Source organism: Chlorocebus sabaeus, chromosome 20 (assembly GCF_047675955.1).
Source record: "Chlorocebus sabaeus isolate Y175 chromosome 20, mChlSab1.0.hap1, whole genome shotgun sequence".
In the NCBI taxonomy this organism is placed as follows: domain Eukaryota; kingdom Metazoa; phylum Chordata; class Mammalia; order Primates; family Cercopithecidae; genus Chlorocebus; species Chlorocebus sabaeus.
Window position 1 is genome coordinate 126553254 of NC_132923.1, and position 23182 is coordinate 126576435.

The 23182-nt window shown below is 42.7% G+C and overlaps 1 protein-coding gene across 8 annotated transcripts in view; it reads right to left on the reverse strand.

Moving 5' to 3' along the window:
- Nucleotides 1-23182, reverse strand: part of KIF1B (kinesin family member 1B) — a 176229-nt gene that overhangs the window by 119638 nt on the left and 33409 nt on the right. For all 8 annotated transcript variants that reach the window (XM_073007847.1, XM_073007848.1, XM_007980610.3 and 5 more), the window contains exons 3-5: nucleotides 11037-11113; nucleotides 8349-8528; nucleotides 5078-5143 (exon numbers count right to left, since the gene is read on the reverse strand). In XM_073007847.1, the coding sequence (XP_072863948.1) occupies nucleotides 5078-5143; nucleotides 8349-8528; nucleotides 11037-11113 (323 nt within the window). The remainder of the gene's footprint in view (nucleotides 1-5077; nucleotides 5144-8348; nucleotides 8529-11036; nucleotides 11114-23182) is intronic.

Here is a 23182-nt window from a genome sequence, read left to right on the forward strand (position 1 = left end):
GATGTAGTGACTGCTAAAAGATATTTGAGTAGCAACTTATCAGTTATCAATGTTTTTTAAAATGTATACTATTGTCAGTAACTGGGATTTGCATTGAAGTTACTCCAAGAACTTGGAAATAAGACTTCTATTAGAGTTAAAAACAAGGAACAATATAAATATTAGACAGCAGAGAAGACAAAACAGACAGGTGATGCTAATTCTTTAAAGCTCACCAGACTGTTACTATGGACAATGTATCCACCAGAAGAGATGAGGGTTGACCAGCATGAAAGCTGGTGGTGGCAGGACCTATCCAAGATTTGTGAGGGAGAAAGAAGCCTCAGACAACACACTTCATAAATTCTTGTCTCATTGGCAGGACCATTCGATCATGGTGATTAATGCATTAAGCTATCATTTCTTAACCTGGGGCAATTAAACACGTATCTAAGCAACTCCTCTCCCTCTAATTCCATGCACACCAAACAACCAACAGGGTTCCAACAGAGAGGTCTGTCCACAGAAAGATAATATATTAAATAGTCCTGCAAATGGCTTGAGTGTTATAGCCTTAGTAATAGTTATTTCTCATGGGAAAGTTAACAAACCAACAAGTTGGTTTCATAACATCAGTCAAATGAGCTTTACTCAAGTATTAACTTTTAAGGACAGTCCTTTTCTTGATGAATCTACAAAATCAGACTTCTAAGCAAACAAGGCTCTGAACTAGGGTAAATTCATCACAATAGGCCACATTATGATGCTACCCAGGAAACAGATCCTTCTGTATCATGGAGCTATTCAAGCTTACACTACAGCTCCTGCATTTTTAAACTTCAAATGTCTATGGACACATTTTCAGAGTATCTGGAATGGAACCTTAATTCCATTTCTATTGCCGTTTTTTTTCATTCAGTCTCCAACTGTATTTTTATACTGTGTTTTATTTTTATTTTTATATATTTTTTGAGACTGTATCTTACTCTGTCACCCAGGCTAGAGTGCAGTGGCTCAAACACGGCTCACTGCAGCCTCAACTTCCTGGGCTCAAGAAATACTCCTGCCTCAGTCACTGGAGTAACTGGGACTACAGGCACATAACACCATACCTAACTAATTAAAAAAAATTTTTTTTGCAGAAACATGGTCTCACTGTGTTTGTTGCCCAGGCTGGTCTTGAACTCCTGGGCTCAAGCAATCCTCCCATCTCAGCCTCCCGAAGTGCAGGGATTCCAGGCGTGAGCCACCACACCCGGCCTTATTTTGTATTTTAAAATCAATTAAAGGTCGGACGTGTTGGCTCACGCCTGGAATCCCTGCACTTTGGGAGGTCGAGGTGGGCAGATTGGGTGGGCAGATGGGTAACATGGTAAAATCTCATCTCTACCAAAAATACAAAGAATTAGCCAGGCATGGTAGTGTGTGCCTGTGGTCCCAGCTACTCGGGAGGCTGAGATGGGAGGATCACTCAAGCCCAGGAGGTTGGGGATGCAGTAAGCCGAGATCATGCCACTGCATTCCAGCCCGGGTGACGTGAGATTCTGTCTCTAAAAATAAATAAAAAATAAAATAAAATAATAAAATCCATTTTAAAAAATTGAGAACTTGGCCAGATGCAGTAGCTCATTCCTGTAATCTCAGCACTTTGGGAGTCACGCACTGTGGCAGATGCTTGTGGTGCAAATAACTCAGGAGGCTGAGGCAGGAAGATCACTGAGCCCAGGAGGTCAAGGCTGCAGTGAGCCCTGTTTGAACCATTGCATTCCAGTCTGGGTAACAGAACGAGACCTTGTCTTAAAAAGAAAAAGAAAAGAAAAGAAAAGTCAGGTGCCGTGGCTCACACCTATAATCCCAGCACTTTGGGAGGCCAAGGCAGGCGGATCACGAGGTCAGGAGTTCGAGACCAGCTTGGACAACATGGTGAAATCCTGTGTCTACTAAAAATACAGAAAATTAGCCAGGTGTGCTGGCAGGTGCCTGTAATCCCAGCCTCTCAGGTGCCTGAGGCAGGAGAATTGCTTGAACCTGGGAGGCGAAGGTTGCAGTGAGCAAATACCGTGCCATTGTACTCCAGCCTGGGTGAGAGTGAGACTCTGTCTCCAAAAAAAAAAAGACAACCCTGAAAGCTAAAGTAATTAATCTATTATGAGAGTAAAATAACAGAACAATAAATATTCTTTCTGACAGCAAGTCATCCTAGAAAGTGAGATGATTCTTCAATCATTGCTGTGTACTTAAATGTGTACATACAATCCTGAATCCCTGGAATATACTACATCTTTTGGAACACTCGTCCCTTCTCACACAAATGTGAGACAAAGAGAACCCAAATAATCTGGGTAAAAGTTCATGTGCTTCATTCCTTATTCTCTGATATGTGAATCCATCCAAAGCCATCATTTCTTCTACTTCTGCACTAACCACTCCAGATGCGACCTGGCAAATCCAACTCACCGAGGACCGTTCTCTTACAGGCACTAGGCAATTGGTATACATCACTAAATAAAACAGACAAAGAACCCTCCCCCAGTGAGCTTATGCTTCTAGCAAGGGACACTGATCATAAACAAAAAACATAAAAAATAAGTAACTGAGAAAGCATGTTAGAACATGATGAGTACAATGGAAAAAAGAAAATAGAACAGGGGAAGAGAGCTCAGGATGTGCGGTAAAGGGCAAGATACAGTATTAAATAAGGTAGTCAAGGTAAGCCTCACTGAGAGTGTGTGATTTAAGCAGACTTGAAGAACGTGAGAAACTTAAGTCAAAATGACATACAAGCGAACAACATTTCAGGCAGGAAGAGAAGTAAATGTAGAGGCCTTGAAGCAGGAATGTTTCTAGTATGTTCTTGAAACAGCAAAAAAGCCAGTATGGGTGAAGCAGAGTAAACAGGGAAGGAAGTAAAAGAGGCAGGTAGAGAGGTCCCGCAAATGTAGCAAGAAACCACAGTGTCAATTAGGAACCTATGCTCCACTCCAAGTTAAGCCTGGGAACTCGAATAAGAAAGAAAAGAGCATCTTCTTTTATTATCTGTAAGCTCAAAAATTCTATCACCTGATTCAAAAAAAGTATAACTATGGGATAAGCTATTCAGAAAATTCATTTTAATGAAAATATGCTTAGGGCAGCACATTCTCTTTTTGGTATATGACAATCACAAGACAGAATTCCTTAGAATTTACACATTTATGCAACACCTTATAGGTGAAGAAAAAACTCCAAAGCAATTAAATGAATTAACTAGGAATGAAATGCTCTAAGCCTACAGAGAATCACAACATATGCCAAAAAGAAAAGAAAAAAAATCTCAAGATTGCTTAAAAGGCAGCCTATTTTTCAAAACAGACTCATGGTAACAGAACACTTTAATTTTTCAGTTACTATGAAAGTGAATACCAAAAAAGGGTGTGGTGGCGGGGCGGGGAGAAAGAGAGAGAAACAGCAGCAGTTACTTCCTTTTTTTTTTTTTTTTTTTTTTTTTTGAGACAGACTCCAGGCTGGGTGTGCACTGGCATGATCTTGGCTCACTGCAACCTCTGCCTCACCAAGTTCAAGGGATTCTCCTGCCTCAGCCTCCTGAGTCACTGGGATTACAGGTGTGCACCACCACAGCCAGCTAATTTTTTTGTGTGTTTTTAGTAGAGACGGAGTTTTGCCAGGTTGGCCATGCTGATCTCAAACTCCCAGCCTCAAGTGATCCATTCACCTCCCAAAGTGCTGGGATCACAGGTGTGAGCCCCAAAACAGCTTCTTAAAGCACATACAAAACAGAAAGAATATTTATCAAATAAGTAAATGTGTATAAAGTAATTCTATAGACTTCATGAAAGAGCCAGGGTAAACACAGGATGGATAATTACTTTCCAAGTTTTTATTAGCAATTTAAAAAGTAGGAAAGGGGAAGATTTGATTATATATATTTAAAACCTATGCCTGTCAAAAACCATTATTAACAATATTAAAGGAGAAGAGTTCCCACAAATGAATCAGAAAAACATAGTGAACCCAATGCATACGAACAGACACATGCATAATTTACAAGACGTTCAACCACACTAATAATCAAAGAAATTCAAATTTAAGTAAGAGAATACTTACATTATCAAATTAGCAAAGATTAAAAAACTGAAAAATGTTGGCAAGGACACAGTGGGTGCTTATACCCTCCTGATGTGACTGAAAACTGTTACACAGCATTACTTTCCAAAAAGGCATTTGGCAGGCCCGGCGCGGTGGCTCAAGCCTGTAATCCCAGCACTTTGGGAGGCCGAGACGGGCGGATCACGAGGTCAGGAGATCGAGACCATACTGGCTAACACGGTGAAACCCCGTCTCTACTAAAAATACAAAAAACTAGCCGGGCGAGGTGGCGGCGCCTGTGGTCCCAGCTACTCGGAGGCTGAGGCAGGAGAATGGCGGGAACCCAGGAGGCGGAGCTTGCAGTGAGCCGAGATGGCACCACTGCGCTCCAGCCTGGGCAACAGAGCGAGATTCCGTCTCAAAAAAAAAAAAAGAGGGCATTTGGCAATTCAAATGTATTATTTTAAAACCAAGAAACATACAAAAGATAATAACTGAAAATAAATGCACAGATTTACGAACAAAGATTTAATTGTGGCTGGGCTCAGTGATTCACACTGTAACCCTAGTACTTTCAGAGGTGGAGGAGGCAAGATTGCTTGAGCCCAAGAGTTCAACACCAACCTGGGCAACATAGGGAAACTCCATCTCTACAAAAAAATCAAGTATCCAGGGGTGGCGGTGGCACACACCTGTTGTCCCAACTACTTGAGAAGCTGAGGGGGTAAGATCGCTTGGGCCCAGAAGATCAAGGCTGCAGTGAGCTGTGATCATGCCACTGCACTCCAGGGCCTGGGCAAGAGTGAGACCCTGTCACCACCGGGCACTCCCCCAAAAAAAGATTAAAGCAGGACACTATTCATTATATCCCAAACCCAGAAATAGCCTAAAAGGACAAAAATGAAGGAATGGTGAAGTGATCTGTACCACAGTCATAATTTGGAGCCATTTAAGTGATGCTTGAGAGAATGGAAAACAAGGGCCTATGGTGTCAACCCACGGCTGTACTTACCTCTACAGAGTAAGACATTTCTTCATTACAGTTGTCATTGATTTTCTCAAAGAGTTCTTCACATAACTAGGGAAGCAGAATGAGAGAGGCATGAATAGCCCAAATGAGAGGAGTACTAAGTTATCCATGCATGCTCAATGAATTAGCCAGACGTCCTTTCTCACTCTGTCTCAAAACATATTATGTCATAAACATCAAGATATGATTAATGCTTGGAATAAAGTCAGTCATGCACCGCATAACCATGATTCGGTCAATGATGGACTGCATATATGAGAGTGATCCCCCTAAGATTATAAGAAAGCTGGAAAATTCCTATCACCTAGTGATATCTTGATGATACTGACCCTGTGTAGGCCTAGGCTAATAAATGTGTATCTTAGTTTTTAACAAAAAAGTTTAAATATTTTTTCAAAAATTAAAAATGTGGGCTGGGAGTAGTGGCTCATGCCTGTAATCCCAGCACTTCCGGAGGCCAAGGCAGGCAGATCACAAGGTCAGGAGATCGAGAACATCTTGGCCAACATGGTGAAACCCCATCTCTACTAAAAATACAAAAATAGTCCCAGCTATTCTGGAGGCTGAAGCAGGAGAATCGCTTCAACCCTGGAGGCGTAGGTTGCAGTGAGCCAAGATTGTGCTACTACACTCCAGCCTGGGTAAGAAGAGTGAAATTCTGTCTCAAAAAAAAAAAAAAAAAAATTTGGCCAGGTGCAGTGGCTCACGCCTGTAAATCTCAGCACTTTGGAAGGCCAAGGCAGGCAGATCACTTGAGGCCAAGAGTTCAAGACCAGCCCGGCCAACATTGTGAAACCCCGTCTCTACTAAAAATACAAAAATTAGCCAGACGTGGTGGTACGTGCCTGTAGTCCTGGCTCTCAGGAGGCTGAGGCACAAGAATTGATTGAACCCAGGAAGCGGAGACTGCAGTGAGTGAGACAGCGCCACTGTACTCCAGTCTAGGTGACAAAGCAAGACTCTGTCTCAAGAAAAAAAAAAAATTAAAAAATACAAAAAAGCTTATAGAATAAGGATATGAAGAAAGAAAACATTTTTGTACAGCTGTACAATGTGTTTGTGTGTGTGGGGTTTTTTTTTTTTTTTTTTGAGACGGAGTTTCACTCTTGCTGACCATGCTAAAGTATAATGGCGCGATCTCGGCTCACTGCAACCTCCGTTTCCTGGGTTCAAGCAATTCTCCTGCCTCAGCCTCCCAAGAAGCTGGGATTACAGGCATGCGCCACCATGCCCGGTTCATTTTTTTGTATTTTTAGTAGACACGGGGTTTCGCCATGTTGGTCAGGCTGGTCTCAAACTCCTGACCTCTGGTATCCACCTGCCTTGGCCTCCCAAAGTGATGGGATTACAGGCGTGAGCCACCATGCTGGGCCTGTTTGTGTTTTAAACTAAAGGTTATTAAAAAAGGATCAGAAAGTTTAAAAATGTTTAAAGTTTATAAAGTAAAAGGGTTACAGTAATTTAACTAAGGTTAATTTATTATTGAAAGGAAACTGTTTCTAAAACTAAATTTAGTGTAGCCTAAGCGTGCAGCATTTATAAAGTCTACAATAGTGTACAGCAATGTCCTAGGCCTTCACATTCACTCACCACTCACTCACTGACTCACCCAGAGCAACTTCCAGTCCTGCAAGCTCCATTGTAAGAACACCATGCAGGTGTGCCATTTTAAATCTTTTATATCATGTTTTTACTGTACTTTTCTAGTTTAGAGACATAAATACTTACCATTCTATTATACTTGCCTATTCAGTACAGTAACATGCTACACAGGTTGACAGCCTCGGGGCAACAGGCTATACAATGTAGTCTAGGTGTGCAGTAGTTTATACCTTCTAGGGTTTGTGTAAGTACACTCATGATGTTTGTACAACGACAAAAGCACCTAACAACTAATGATGCACTTCTCAAAATGTACCCCCACCCTTAAGTGATGCATGACTACAAAAGGAAAATTTTCAATACAATCTTCTCACTTCATCTTTTTTTTTCTTAAGTTTTTAGGCCCCGTACAGTGGCTCATGTCTGTAATCCCAGCACTTCCGGAAGTCAAGGTAGGCAGATCATCCTGAGCCCAGGAGTTTGAGACCAGCCTGCACAACATGGTGAGACCCTGTCTCTACAAAAAAATTTTAAAGGCTGGGCATGGTGGCTCATGCCTGTAATCCCTGCACTTTGGGAGGCCGAGGTGGGCAGATTGCCTGAGGTCAGGAGATTCAGACCAGCCTGACCAACACGGTGAAACCCCATCTCTACTAAAAATACAAAACTTAGCTGGGCATGGTGGCGGGCACCTATTGTACCAGCTACTCGGGAGGCTGAGGCAGGAGAATTGCTTGAACCCAGGAGGCGGAGGTTGCAGTAAGCCAAGATGGAGCCACTGCACTCCAGCCTGGGCAACAGAGCGAGACTCCGTCTCAAAAAAAAAAATTTTTTTTTAATTAAAAAATTAGCTAGGTGTGGTGGCACATTGCTGTAGTCCCCGCTACTCTGGAGGCTAAAGCAGGAGGATCACTTGAGCCTGGGAGGTCAAGGCCTCAGTGAGCCATGATCACACCACCGCACTCCAGCATGAGCAACAGAGTGAGACCCCATCTCAAATAAGTAAGTAAATAATGAAGTTCTTTTTAAATACTTATGTCTTTCACCATTAAATCCTAAGTGAAACAAATAATGAAAATAAAAATAAATATCTATGTCAGAACTCTTCTTCATTCCCAAACAAATAAATTCCCAAACAATCAAATCCAGTAATATTAACTGCTCTAAAAAAAAAAGAGGGAGAATCTCAGAGTGTTTGGCGTTTAAAGTAATAGTATTAAATTAGGAAAATAACATGAAAGTATCTCTGAATAAGGCTATCAAAAAAACAAAAAATAATCACATTCTTCAGAGGTGATGGAATTTGGGAAAAAATCAGATCAACAATATTCCCCAGGGATCTCCAGGACTTAGAACAGAGCTGTAACAAGCTGGTAACACTTTTCAAATGATAAAATAATATGGCATTGGATATATGGCAAAATCATTACAAAACACTGACTTTCCCACCTTTAATGACAGACATGTGTACATGTCAATCCTTCCCATTCAACTGTAAGCTCTTCTGAGGGAAAATAATGGGTTGTTCATTTTTGTGCCTGACATAAAATAATCCCCGAATAAATGTTCGTCAAATAAAAATAACTGTTAAAGGAATTTAAGACTAACAGTAATAATGAACAGAAGATTTGTGTTTTGTTTTGTTTTTCACCTGTGGAATGATGCCAGCCTGACTTTCTTCTTGTTTACCCATCATTGTATAAGATTTTCCAGCACCAGTCTGCCCATAGGCAAAAATACAGACATTATATCCCTCAAAGGCGTGTAAGAGCATTTCCTTGCCAATGTCATTGTACACACGGTTTTGAGATGCAAAACAGGGATCTTCGGGCTGTAAAGAGTAAAAGGAGAAATAAATGACCTTTTATTCATACTTCTTCCTATACTTACTTGATTGCTTCCATAATAAACAAAAGCGTCTGGAATCAGAACAGTCACCTAAAATTCACTACACATTTTTTAAGCCCCCTATACACAAGTTTACTTTTCTCATTAAATACACGTGCGCACGCGCACACACACACTCACAAACACATGCACTATTACAGTCATCCAGGTCAGTCATACATAAAAATATCTATATAAAATTATCTGGCATGATTACATTTCGTTTTCTATAACCTTAAAAGTATCACTCTTTCATTCGCAGAGCCAAGATTTTCTTAAGTGGAAAATTACAATAAAAGACCAAAGGTCAAAGTCCACATATAAAAATACTTCTTTGAACTCACTCCAGCTACTGGGCTGTTTCTCAATAAACATAGCTTTCAGGGAACAGCGTTTCCAATCCCCTTCTCAGTCCCTTCCCTTGACAATTAGGCTTTGTCAATAGTTTATTGACATCTATTCCCCAGGGCCGGGCACAAGTGGCTCATGCCTGTAATCCCATCACTCTGGGAGGCCAAGGTGGGCAGATCACTTGAGGACAGGAGTTCGAGACCAGCCTGGCCAACATGGCGAAACTCCATCTATACTAAAAATTCAAAAAATTAGCCGGGTGTGGTGGCACCCGCCTGTAATCCCAGCTACTGAGGAGGCCAAAGCAGGAGAATTGCTTGAACTCAGGAGGCGTAGGTTGCGGTGAGTTGAGATCATGCCACTGCACTCCAGCCTAGGCAATGCAGTGAGACTCAGTCTAAAAACAATAAATAAATACAAAACAGGAAAAATAAAACCAAAAACATATAACAAAGAGATGAACGATGCAGAAGTAAACTGTATCAACAATCCCTAAGAAGCAGCAACATTTGGGGTTCCACACTGAGTAAGGGTGCCAGGAAGGGCCCTACTCTGCATTTTCCTAAATATTGGTAATCTTTTGAGGGAATTCCCTTGTGGATCTACAGCCTCTTTCCTTTTTTTTTTTTTGAGACAGAGTCACCTTCCGTCACCCAGGCTGCAATGCAGTGGTGCGATCTCTGCTCACTGCAACCTCCACCTCCTGGGTTCAAGCAATTCACCTGCCTCAGCCTCCCAAGTAGCTGAGATTACAAGCACCCGCTACCAAGCCCACATAATTTTTTTTTTTTTTTTTTTTTGGAATTTTTAGTAGAGGCAGGGTTTCATCTTTCAAAATGTTCAAAACCCGCACTGCTCTACCACAATTTTAAAAAAAAAAATTGGCCAGGCGTGGTGGCTCACGCCTTTAATCCCAACATTTTGGGAGACCAAGACAGGTGGATCAGGAGGTCAGGAGTTCAAGACCAGCCTGGTCAACAACAACAACAAAAAAAACAATTTCTCTGTGGTCATTCCAATCTTGCTGGCCATTTCCTCAAAATTCAACTTAAAATTAACAGTACTCTAAGCAATTTTAATTTGGCATTTCCAGCCAGGCACAGTGGCTCACACCTGTAATCCCAGCACTTTGGGAGGCAGACACGGGCGGATTACTTAAGGTCAGAAGCTCAAGACCAGCCTGGCCAAAATGGTCAAACCCTGTCTCTACTAAAAATACAAAAATTGGCCGGGCGCGGTGGCTCAAGCCTGTAATCCCAGCACTTTGGGAGGTCGAGACGGGCGGATCACGAGGTCAGGAGATCGAGACCAGCCTGGCTAACATGGTGAAACCCCGTCTCTACTAAAAAATACAAAAAAACTAGCCGGGCGAGGTGGCAGGCGCCTGTAGTCCCAGCTACTCGGGAGGCTGAGGCAGGAGAATGGCGTAAACCCGGGAGGCGGAGCTTGCAGTGAGCTGAGATCCGGCCACTGCACCCCAGCCTGGGCCACAGAGCCAGACTCAGACTCCCTCTCAAAAAAAAAAAAAAAAAAAAAAAAATACAAAAATTAGCTGAGCATAGTGCTGCGCGCCTGTAATCCCAGCTACTCGGGAGGCTGAGGCGGCAGAATCACTTGAACCTGGGAGGCGGAGGTTGCAGTGAGCTGATATGGCTCCACTGTACTCCAGCCTGGGTGACAGAGTGAAATTCCGTCTCAAAAGAAAAATAATAATAATAATAATTATTATTATTATTTAGCATTTCTTAAGATCAATGGGCAACAATGTTGGTAATGAGGATCCTAAGATACTGATAAATAAATCTTTGAGAAATGTCTAAATCAGTATAAATTTAGTGTACATGCAGTATAAATTTGGTGTAAACTACATTCTATATGTATATATGTGTATATATTTATGTATAAATGTGTGCATAAACTTTCCATCAACCCAAATACTTTATGAATGAAAATACTATATCACTACATCAAAGAACGAACTCATGCTAGACAACACTTAAGAAGCAAAACTTGGAACCGCTCAGCTAAGAGAAAAGACAAATTGGCAAGGAAAGAGGAAAGGAGGCAGGAGCTGGAAGCACTGTGGCATGAGGGTACTCACCGAGGTATGAGACCAGTAGGAATAGTCGAAGCTAAAGGACTTTGGAGCTTCCTTTGGATTCTTTGGGTTAATAATACCTAGAAGATAAAAACGTTTCATTGTATAAGTCACTCAATTACTAGTTCTTTAGTTAAACATGTTATTCTGTATGTTCAAAACATCCCAATCAGTAAATTCATACCACTAAATCTGAATAGGGCAACCAAAAATTAATAGGCTTGGCTCAGTGACTCATGCCTGTAATCTCAGCATTTTGGGAGTCTGAGTCGGGTGGATCACTAGAAGTCAGGAGTGCAAGACCACCCTGGGCAATATGGTGAAACCCTGTATCTACAAAAAAATACCAAAAAAAAAAAAACTAGCTGAGCATGGTGGCACACACCTGCAGTCCCAGCTACTTAAGAAGCTGAGGTGGGAGGATGGCTTGAGCCTGGAGGTTTAAGGATGTAGTTAGCTGTTATCAAGCCACTGCACTACAGCCTATTTTGAGACCCCGTCTCAAAAATGAATGAATGAATGAAAATAATCATAGTTTTAAGAGGTAATTTATACATGGAACTTGAAAAACCAGACCAACAGCATTAACTGCGTGTTACCAGTATTCAGAACAGACCCTGCTATAAAGTAGATGCTCAGTAAATATTCTGTGACAATGTTTATCCTCCTGAGGTAAGTTAGCAGCCAAAATTTGGAAATGAACAACATTTCTATTCTTTTCTTTCTGAAGACAGAATCTTGTGCTATTCCCCAGGATGGAGTGCAGTGGTGCGGTCTCGGCTCGCTGCAACCTCCACCTCCCGGGTTCAAGAAATTATTCTGCCTCAGCCTCCCAAGTAGCTGGGATTACTGGCACCCACCACTACAACCGGCTAATTTTTGTATTTTTAGTAGAGACAGGATTTTACCATGTTGGCCAGGCTGGTCTCGAACTCCTGACCTCAGGTGATCTGCATGTCTCGGCCTCCCTAAGTGCTGGGATTATAGGCATGAGCCACCGCACCTGGCCCACATTACTATTTCAAGGCACCTGTTAAGCCTTGAAATATTGGAACACATCAGAAATGGGGCTGGGCGTGGTGGCTCACACCTGTAATCCCAGCATTTTGGGAGGCCAAGGCAGGTGGATCATTTGAGGTCAGGAGTTTGAGACTGGCCTGGCAAACATGGTGAAATCCTGTCTCTACCAAAAATACAAAAATTATGCAGGAATAGTGGTGTGTACCTATAATCCCAGCTACTGGGGAGGCTGAGGCAGGAGAACCACTTGAACCCAAGAGGCAGAGGTTGCAGTGAGCTGATATCAATGTACTGCACTCCAGCCTGGGTGACAGAGTAAGACTTCATCTCAAGAAAATAAAGAGAAATGAAAATTAGAAAATTATTGAATGAATCCAACCACTATTTGAAAGAAGTTTTGTTTTTTTTTTTTGAGACGGAGTCTCGCTCTGTCACCCACGCTGAAGGGCAGTGGCACGATCTCGGCTCACTGCAAGCTCCGCCTCCCGGGTTCACGCCATTATCCTGCCTCAGCCTCCCGAGTGGCTGGGACTACAGGCGCCCACCACCACACCCGGCTAATTTTTTTGTATTTTTAGTAAAGACGGGGTTTCACCATGTTAGCCAGGATGGTCTCCATCTCCTGACCTCGTGATCCACCCACCTTGGCCTCCCAAAGCGCCGGGATAACAGGTGTGAGCTGCCACGCCTGGCCATGAAAGCTCTTTTTAAAGATCTTACTATGTACTTCAGAAAAACATTTGGTAATGAAGCACTTATTACAAATATAGTGTTATTTCTGAAATCTAAGGTTGATGAGTATGTAAATGATTAGAGTGTGTGTATGTATGTAATGTAGTATATAGTGGATCACAGACTAAGTCACTTTGGAGTGTAATTAACTGCATGTTATCAGTATTCAGAACAGACCCTTAGTAGATGCTCAGTAAATATTCCGTGATAATGTTTATCCATCCTAGGTAAGTTAGCAGCCAAAATTTGGAAATGAACCACATTACAGCAAAATTACTTTTTTGACTGAAGTGCATGAAATCTCACCACCTACATTAAAAGTGATTTCTCATGTCATTAACCCAGTCACACTATATTTCAGGGACTGACTATGAATGCTAAAGCTTAATCTTTCTCCCTCACTCATATACACAAAGCTTTAGCTCCTCAGATTTCACATGAAACAGAATCTTTATGGCATGTGGTCATGAAATCTCCTCAAAGACTGGACATCTCAACCAATCCACTCCTTTGAGGGAAGGCCACATCCCAGGCTATTAGTGAGATCAGGATTAAAAAATAAATCTGTCTCAGACAGCTGTTGCTCAGTACACAAATAGCAACAGTTGCTACGGTGCTTAGTTCTCTCTCTTGCTGGATTCCACTGGGCATAGCCACGCATTTATGTTCCAACCTCAAATGCTGACAGAGTATTAATAAAGCTCACACTGTACATAATCATGTGACAAGGAGACATGGTTCTAGAAAGAACATCTCTCCACATGCAAATGGTAATCCAAGCAAAGAAGTGTACTTCTAATCACAGAGGTATTAAATACAAGATTTAAAAACCAGCTAACATTCACAGAACACTTACTCTGAGCCATAAGTACTTTATGTCTAGTAACCTTTTTTTTTTTCTGAGACAGGGTCTCACTCTGTGGCCCAGACTGGAGTACAGTGGTACAATCACAACTCACTACAGACTCAACCTCCTGGGCTCAAGTGATATTCTGTGTCCCACACAGCCTCTGGAGTAGATAGGACCACAGGTTCATGCCACTACACCCGGCTAATTGTTTTTATTTTTTGTAGAGATAGGAGTCTCACTATGCTGCCCAGGCTGGTCTCGAACTCCTGGGCTCAAGCCATCCTCATGCCTTAGCTTCCCAAAGTGCTGGGATTACAGGTATGAGCCACCACACCAGACCTACTAACCTATTTGATGCTCCCAAGCACTCAATGAGGCAGATGTTTCATTACCCCAATTTTACAGATAAATAAACCATCATAGAGAGGTTAAATAAGTTATTCATGGCTCCAGAGCTAGCTAGTGGCAGATTCAGGATGCAATTTTGGAGAGTTTGGCTCCAGAGGTCACACTCTTAGCCAAGACACCATCATTTAAATGCTTATTCCCTACATGCGGCATTGTCAAGGCTAAAGGCAGGAAGGCATTTTCATGGAAATACATGTGCACACATACATGTACGTGGCCACCCCGCTAAAATCATACTATAGGCATTGTTTAAAGTTCTCTTTATGGGCCGGGCACAGTGGCTCATACCTGTAATCCCAGCACTTTGGGAGGCTGAGGTGGGCAGATCACCTGAGGTCAGGAGTTGCAGACCAGCCTGGCCAACATGGTGAAACTCCATCTCTGCTAAAAATATAAAAAATTAGTGAAGCGTGGTGAGGCACGCCTGTAATCCCAGCTACTCGGGAGGCTAAGACAGGAGAATCACTTGAACCTGAGAGGTGGAGGTTGCAGTGAGCCAAGATCACGCCACCATATTCCAGCCTGGGCAAAAAGAGCAAAACTCTATCTCAAAAAAAAAAAAAAAAAAACTCTTTATGGCCTGGCTCGGTGACTCACACTTATAATCCCAGCACTTTGGGAAGCTCAGGCAGGAGGATCGCTGGAGTACAGGAATTTGAGACCAGCCTGGGCAACATGGTAAAATCTCATCTCCACAAAGAATACAAAAGTTAGCTAGGCATGGTGGTGTGTGCCTGTACTCCCAGCTACTCAGGGGGCTTAGGCAGGAAGATCACCTGAGCCCAGGGAGGTCCAGGCTGCAGTCAGCCAAGATAGTGCCACTGCACTCCATCCTGGGTGACAGATTAAGACCCTGTCTCAAGTAACAACAACAACAAAAGAAAAAACCCACAAAAACAAAAAATTCTCATTTAAAAGTGGAAACTGATGGCTGGGCATGGTGACTCACGCCTGTAATCCCAGCACTTTGGGAGGCCGAGGAGGGTGGATCACTTGAGGTCAGGAGTTTGAGACCAGCCTGGCCAACATGGTGAAACACCATCTCTACAAAAAATACAAAAGTTAGGGAGGCATGGTGGCACGCACATGTAATCCCCAGCTACTTGGGAGGCTGAGGCAGGAGAATTGCTTGAACCTAGGAGGCAGAGGTTGCAGTGAGCTAAGATTGCACCGCTGCACTCCAGCCTGGGCAACACACAGCAAGATTCCATCTCAAAAATAAATAAAAATAAAAGTGGGAACTAGGACTATAGTTCCTAAAAGATGAATGACCACACAAACTCTACCAAGAAAACGGAAATGAGTGTCATATTGTGTGAGTCAGATTCTAGGTTTCAGTAGCTTAGCAATAAGAACAATGATGAGACAAGGCATGCCCTCTGAGGTAGTCCTCACCGCTCAAAAACATGGTTATAATAAACACTCCTAGCCTCTAGAAAATTTGCTGTCAAAAAACTTTTAGGCCTCTGCACCATAAGACAGGGCCAAAAAATAAATGATAAAGCTTTTTTTTTTTTTTTTTTTTTTGAGACAGAGTTTTGCTCTTGTTGCCCAGGCTGGAGTGCAATGGTAGGATCTCGGCTCACTGCAGCCTCCGCCTCCTGGGTTCAAGTAACTCTCCTGCCTCAGCCTGCCACGTATCTAGGATTACAGGCATGTACCACCACACCCGGCTAATTTTGTACGTTTAGTAGAGACAAGGTTTCTTTCCCCATGTTGGTCAGGCTGTTCTCAAACTCCTGACCTCAGGTGATCCACCTACCTTGGCCTCCCAAAGTGCTGGGATTACAGGCATGAGCCACCGTGCCCAGCCAATAAAGCTTTTAAGCCATATTTCACTCAGCCTTTTAGCTACCAATTCTACCAAGAATGACTGAAAGGCTACTCAGATTTTATCCCTTTGTTCTCTTCTCCTCAGTAAAAAAAGAAAAAAAAAAAAAGAAAAACTACACCAATGAGCTAACTTCCTCAATTCACAGGAAATCCTTTTCCTCTTCCTCAATATTCCTTTCTCCCAGACTTTTGAAGCTTCTGAAGCTAATAGATTTTCCTAACTTACATCTTCAAAACCAAGCTGATTTTTTTTTTTTTTTTTTTTTTTGAGACAGTCTAGCTCAGCTGCCCAGGCTGGAGTGCAGTGGCACGATCTCAGCTCACTGCAACCTCTGCCTCCTAGGTTCAAGTGATTCTCCCCTCTCAGCCTCCTGAGTAGTTAGGCTACAGGCAGCCGCCATCATGCCTGGCTAATTTTTGTATTTTACTAGAGACGGGGTTTCACCATGTTGACCAGGCTGGTCTTGAAATCCTTACCTCAGATGATCCACCTGCCTCGGCATCCCAAAGTGCTAGGATTACAGGTGTGAGCCACTGCACCTTCCCCCAAGCTGCTTTAAAAATAACTGCTTCTATCAACAACAAATCCAATTTTTTTCCCCCAGACAGTGTCATAGTCTGTCAACCAGGCTGGAGTGCAGTGGCTCAACCATGGCTTACTGCAGCCTACAACTTCTGGGCTCAAGTGAATCTCTCACCTCAGCCTCCCAAGCAGCTGGGCCTACAGGCATGCACTACCATGCCAAGCCAATTTTCAAATTTTTTTGTAGAGATGGGGGTCTGCCATGTTGCCTGGGCTGGACTGAAACTCTTGGCTCAAGCAATGCTCTTTCCTTGCTCTCCCAAAGTGCTTGAACTATAGACATGAGCTACCATGCCTGGCCTAATATTCTAAACATATGAAAGAACAATTTAAAAATACTGTATTGTATTTACAAAAATTAGCTGGGCGTGGTGGCAGGCGCCAGCTACTTGGGTGGCAGGCGCCAGCTACAGGCGCCAGCTACCTGTAACCCCAGCTACTTGGGAGTCTGAGGCAGGAGAACTGCTTGAATCCAGAAGGCAGAGGTTGCAGTGACCCGAGATTGCACCACTGCACCCCAGCCTGGGCAAGAGAGCGAGGCTCGGTTTAAAAAAAAAAAAAAAAAAAAAAGTTAAGAAATACTGTATTTAGGTGTTTTTTGTGACCTTGGGTATGACTGCACTTCTGTGTCCTCTCTAAAATTGAGGTAATACCTAGTTTACAGAATTAAATGACTGAAACACGTACACATATGTTAATTTTTCTTAAATAGGTATTTTACCTTGTTTTAAACTCTCTATATTCAGTAGGTATGATAATATTCCATTTGATCTTTAAACCAAGGTAAGAAAAACTGACTAGGCCCAGGTTCAGTGGCTCATGCCTGTAATCTCAACACTTTAGGAGGCCAAGGTGGGAGGATCATCTGAGTCCACAAGTTCGAGACCAGCCTGGGCAACACAGTGAGACCCCATCTCTACAAAAAATAAAAAACAACAAAAAAAGAAAAGTTCACTAATTGATAAACTAAAGCACAATGTAAGGATTCTATTTCTTTTCTCTTTTAGAGACAGGGTCTTGCTCTGTCACCCTAGGCTGGAGTACAGTGGTGAGATCACAGCTCATGCAGTCATTGACCTCCTGGGCTCAAGTGATCCTCCCACCTCAGCCTCCTGAGTAACTGGGACCATAGGCATGTGCCACCATGCACAGCTAATTTGTTTATTTTTTTGTAGAGACAGGGTCTCCCTAGGTTGCTCCAGTTGGTCTCAAACTACTGGGCTGAAGTACTTCTCCTGTTTTGGCCTCCCAAAGTGCTAGGATTACAAGTGTGGGCCACCATAGCCAGCCAAGAGCCTATTTCTTAGCAAGAGTCAAAATATGACACTCAAGACCTTACTTAAATGTGTCCACAAACCTCTGGTGCTCCCCCGACATCATGTATCTTGAAAGTGCTTGGACCACGTCTTATGGATCCTCTACACTGCCCTATACCAAGGACTCAGATGAATGCCCTCCATGTGTCATGTACAATTCTGATTAAATTCCGTACCATTTTCAAGAGCATAAAAAGAAAAACAGTGTATAGCTGTGCAATATATACATAAAATACTAGTAGATTTTACCAACATTCACAGAAAAAAATAGAGAGAGGATTGTATTACTGAAAGACTGGGTATAATTAACACAGTAGTTCTTGTATCAAGGTCAACTGAGCTAAAATAGTATGTTGGACTTCTAATTTGTTTCACAGAAAGCACGCACATAAAAATGGAATTATAGGCCAGGTATGGTGGCTCACGCCTGTAATCCCAGCACTTTGGGATCACAAGATCAGGAGATCAAGATCATCCTGGCTAACACAGTGAACCCCGTCTCTACTAAAAAATACAAAAAATAGGCCAGGCACGGTGGCTCAAACCTGTAATCCCAGCACTTTGGGAGGCCGAGGCGGGCGGATCACGAGATCAGGAGATTGAGACCATCCTGGCTAACACAGTGAAACCCATCTCTACTAAAAAATACAAAAAATAGGCCGGGCGCGGTGGCTCAAGCCTGTAATCCCAGCACTTTGGGAGGCTGAGGCAGGTGGATCACGAGATGAGATCGAAACCATCCTGGCTAACACAGTGAACCCTGTCTCTACTAAAAAATACAAAAAAATTTTTATGTTTAAAAATAAAAACTTGGCCGGGCGCGGTGGCTCAAGCCTGTAATCCCAGCACTTTGGGAGGTCGAGACGGGCGGATCACGAGGTCAGGAGATCGAGACCAGCCTGGCTAACATGGTGAAACCCCGTCTCTACTAAAAAATACAAAAAAACTAGCCGGGCGAGGTGGCGGGCGCCTGTAGTCCCAGCTACTCGGGAGGCTGAGGCAGGAGAATGGCGTAAACCCGGGAGGCGGAGCTTGCAGTGAGCTGAGATCCGGCCACTGCACTCCAGCCTGGGCCACAGAGCCAGACTCAGACTCCCTCTCAAAAAAAATAAAAATAAAATAAAATAAAAATAAAAAAAATAAAAACTTAAAAAAAATGGAATTATAGTAATTAACACATTCAACATATAAACAATATTTTAACCCACAAGCTGTTACGAATTTAGTACCCACTCCCAGGGTCACATGGAATCAGCATGTAGGCTTTGTCTAGGACAAGTCACCACTTTTCCTAAAAGAATAGACTACAGGAATATTTTTGAGGACTAGAGTCAGAACGTAACTCTTTTATAAGTATTACAGACTTCATATTGTTTTACCTCCTGTAATCCACCTTTTCAAGCTGCTTTTCAAGGCCTCTTTTACAGCTTCTGTGCCCGAGGCCTTTCTTCAATCTAGGTTGCTCTGGACACACAGCATACTCCCGACCTGGACCCTACAAGCAACTTTCCACAGATGACCTGGGAGCCATCTTTGGCTTTTTTCTTTCATCCTCCACATCTGATATATCCTATCAGTTCTACTTTCCAAATATGGCTTCTCCCCACCACCATCATGACCACCCTGGTTCAACCACCGCCTCTCTCACGTGGATGACTGTAATAACTCCTAACTGGAGTATGGTAGCTAAACTGATGGAAGGCATGAGAGGAAGTGCAGAGACCAGATGACAGAACACATCAACCACTACAACATGTTTGGGAACTTTGCTTTCCATTTGTATAACATAAAGACTCCCATGAGAACTACATCTTTCATCATCAGAAATCCATGAGTCCCAGTATCTAGTGTTGCAGGGGAAGCAAGAGAGATGGGTCCATTCCTATATCAAAAGCATTATGTCAGCTGAGCACAGTGGCTCATACTTGTAATCCCAGCACTTTGGGAGGCTGAGGTAGGAGGATCACTTGAGCCCAGGAGTTTGAGACCAGCCTGGGCAACATAGTGAGATCTTATCTCTACTAAAAACACAAAAAAATTAGCCAACCATGGTAGCATGCACCTGTAGTCCCAGTTATTGAGGAAGCTGAGGCAGAAAGATCACTTGCACCCAAGAAGTTGAAGCTACAGTGAGCCGATACTACACCACTACACTCCATCCAGCCTGGGCAACATAACGAGACCCTGTCTCAACAACAAGAACAACAACAACAAAATTGACCCAATATTCAATGATCAAAAGGTAAAGTGACCTAAAAAATATTTCTAGAAGACATTTTCAAAGATTTTACCAATGAAGTAGAATGCTGTAGAGCAGGGGTCCCCACCCCTGGGCCACAGAACGGTACTGTCCATGGCCTATTAGGAACCAGGCCACACAGCAGGAGGTGAGCAGCAGGTGAGCAGCTGTCAGATAAGTGGCGGCATCAGATTCTCATACCAGCACGAATCCTATTGTGAACTGCGCATGTGAGGGATCTAGGTTGCCCGCTCCTTATGAGAATCTAATGCCTGATGATCTGAGATGGAACGGTTTCATCCCGAAACCATATGCCCCCACCCCTATCTGTAGAAAAATTATCTTCCACAAAACCGGTCCCTGGTGCCAAAAACGTTGGGGACCACTGCTGTAGAGGCTTTAATGTGGTCCCACTCTAAGTATCTACTGTCACCCTAGGTCCATCTATAAGTGTGAATAAACTCTGTAAGCCTTAATTTTTAATTTTCTTATCCGTAATATTGGCATAATAATAATAGTGCCTAACTATATAGAACTGTCATTAATTCTCACACTTTGGCTCAAGGTCTAGCATAAAGTAAATGTTCAAAATACTCCTTCATTTAACAAATACTTGCATGTCTACCATGGCCCAGACCTATAAATACCTAGTGAAAACAAGTCCGTGCCCACATGCAGCTTACATTCTAATAATGGCATCAGACAATTAACTAATAGAAATAGCATAATGTTGGAAAGAAAAATAAAGCCGGGTTAGGAGATAAAAGATGACAGTGTAAGTGGTAGAGGGGGCTATTTTATTTAAAAGCAAGCAAGCTGCCACCTCTGAGGAGATATTTGAGCAGGACCCTGAATGAAGTTTAAGGAACAACAAGACCAGCAGTGTAGCCAGGTGGGCAAACAATGATCAAATGTGAAATCAGATAGCCAGCCAGAGGCCAAATTCTGTGAGGCTGTGTGGCCACAGTGAGGATTTTTAGTTAATTCTAAAAGTGATAAGGACTGGGTGCAGTGGTTCACACCCATAATCTCAGCACTTTGGGAGGCCTAAGCGGACATATTGCTTGAGCTCAGGAGTTCGATACCAGCCTGGCCAACATGGCAAAACCCTGTCTCTACTAAAAATACAAAAATTAGCTGGGTGTGGTCACACACACCTGTAGTCCCAGCTATTCAGGAGGCTGAGGCATGAGAATCGCTTGAACCTGGAAGGCAGAGGCTGCAAGTGAGCCAAGATCGTGCCACTGCAGTCCAGCCTGGGCGACACAGCAAGACTCCGACTCCAAAAAAAAAATTAAAATTAAATTAATTAAAATAAATGTGACAGGAACCAGTGAAGAATTTTAAGCAGAGGAGTGACATGATCTGATAGAAAGGGGATGACATAATCTGACATATATATATATATTCTTCTTTTTTAGACGAAGTCTCACTCTGTTGCCCAGCAAGCTAGAGTGCAGTGGCACGATCTCAGCTCACTGCAAACTCCGCCTTACAGGTTCAAGCGATCCTCCTGCCTCAACCTCCTGAGTAGCTAGGACTACAAGCATGCACCACCACGCCCAGCTAATTTTTGTATTTTTAGTAGAGATGGGGTTTCACCATGTTGGCCAGGCTGGTCTCGAACTCTTGACCTCGTGATCCGCCACCTCAGCCTCCCAAAGTGCTGGGATTACAGGCATGAGCCACTGCACCAAGTCCTGATGTATATTTCTAAAATATGACTGGCTACTGCATGGGAACAAGGGCAAAAGCAGAGAGACAGGAGGCTATTGCAGTACTGATCTGGACTAGGGTAGAAATAGCAAAAAGTAACTGATTTAAGATATACTGTGAAGGCAAAGATGGCAAGACTTACTAATTGATGTATGCAGCCTATGAGAAAAACGGAAAAGGTAAGAATGACTCCAATATTTTTGGTCTGGGCAACTAAAAGAATTGATAAAAATAAAGGAGGGGCCACTTTGGGTAGTCAGGAAGGGAAACAACAATAGTTCTGTTTAGGACATGTTGAGTTTGAGATGCTTCTGTGGCCTTCAAGTAGAATTCAGTTGGCAGCTAGGTAGAGAAGTCTGTACTTCTAGAGAGAGGTCCAGGCTACAGAAGTGAATCTGGGAGTTATCATCATCTCAATGACATTTAAGCCCCAAGAACTAGAAGAAATCATCTAGGGGGTCTCTCTTTTTTGGAGAGAGAGATCTGAGGACAAAAGCCTGGTAGACTTTTAAACTAAGGAGGTAAAGAATAACCAGCCTGGGAGGAAGGAAGGCAATTAGGAGAGTATGGAGTACTAAGAGCCCAGAAAATGAACTGTTTGAAGTAGGCAGTCACGCTATGTTCCCTACCATTATTACAATGATTATCATCATAACCACTTACAGGACTCTCTAGAAGAATGAGTTCAGACTGTCTCCTGATTTCCCCAATAACATGCTCTACTGACTCTCACCTCTGGGCCTTGCCTCTAGGTTACCATCCAAATCCCATCTGGTCTCAAGGCTGTTTTCCTAAATCCTCGTTCGTAAATCTGAAAGGCAGCTTTAACATCTAAGACCTGAATGTATCTTTTCCCAAGTCCAAAGGAAAGATGATCCTTCCTTTATCCTCTCCATACAACTTTTGTATCTTTTCCCTTTTGTCTTCAGGCTTTTTTTATTCCTAATGGTGTAGCCAATATAAACCGTAGGAGATCTGGAGAAGGGCAGGACACTATAATCTCCATAAAGGCTGACTTGAACAAGATACTTTTATCCAAGATAAACGTAAACGCCTTCAAAATGACTATCACAAAATGTTTCAAAGGTCTTAGTTTACTGATGACCACAACTGACCATCTTCTCTTTCTTGGAGAAGCTTCAAGTCAAGACTTAGACAGTCTACTAAATTCCCTAATTTAACCCCCTTTTCTCCCTACCTTATTCACAACTTTGCTACTTTAGCATAAAGATGTAGAAATAACATTTTAATTACTGAGCCCTAGAAAATAAGGCAGTCAAAACAAGGTTAGTATTTAAATGCCTTTTAATTCTCCAGAATAAATTTAATATCTCAGTCTCTAGTAATTATACTGTTGTTGGCAACCTACTAACGATTTTGCCTACAACTATAATTAACGCATCTGTGTGGCAACACTGTAACTTTATATTAAGTTTAGTAACCAAGCAAGTT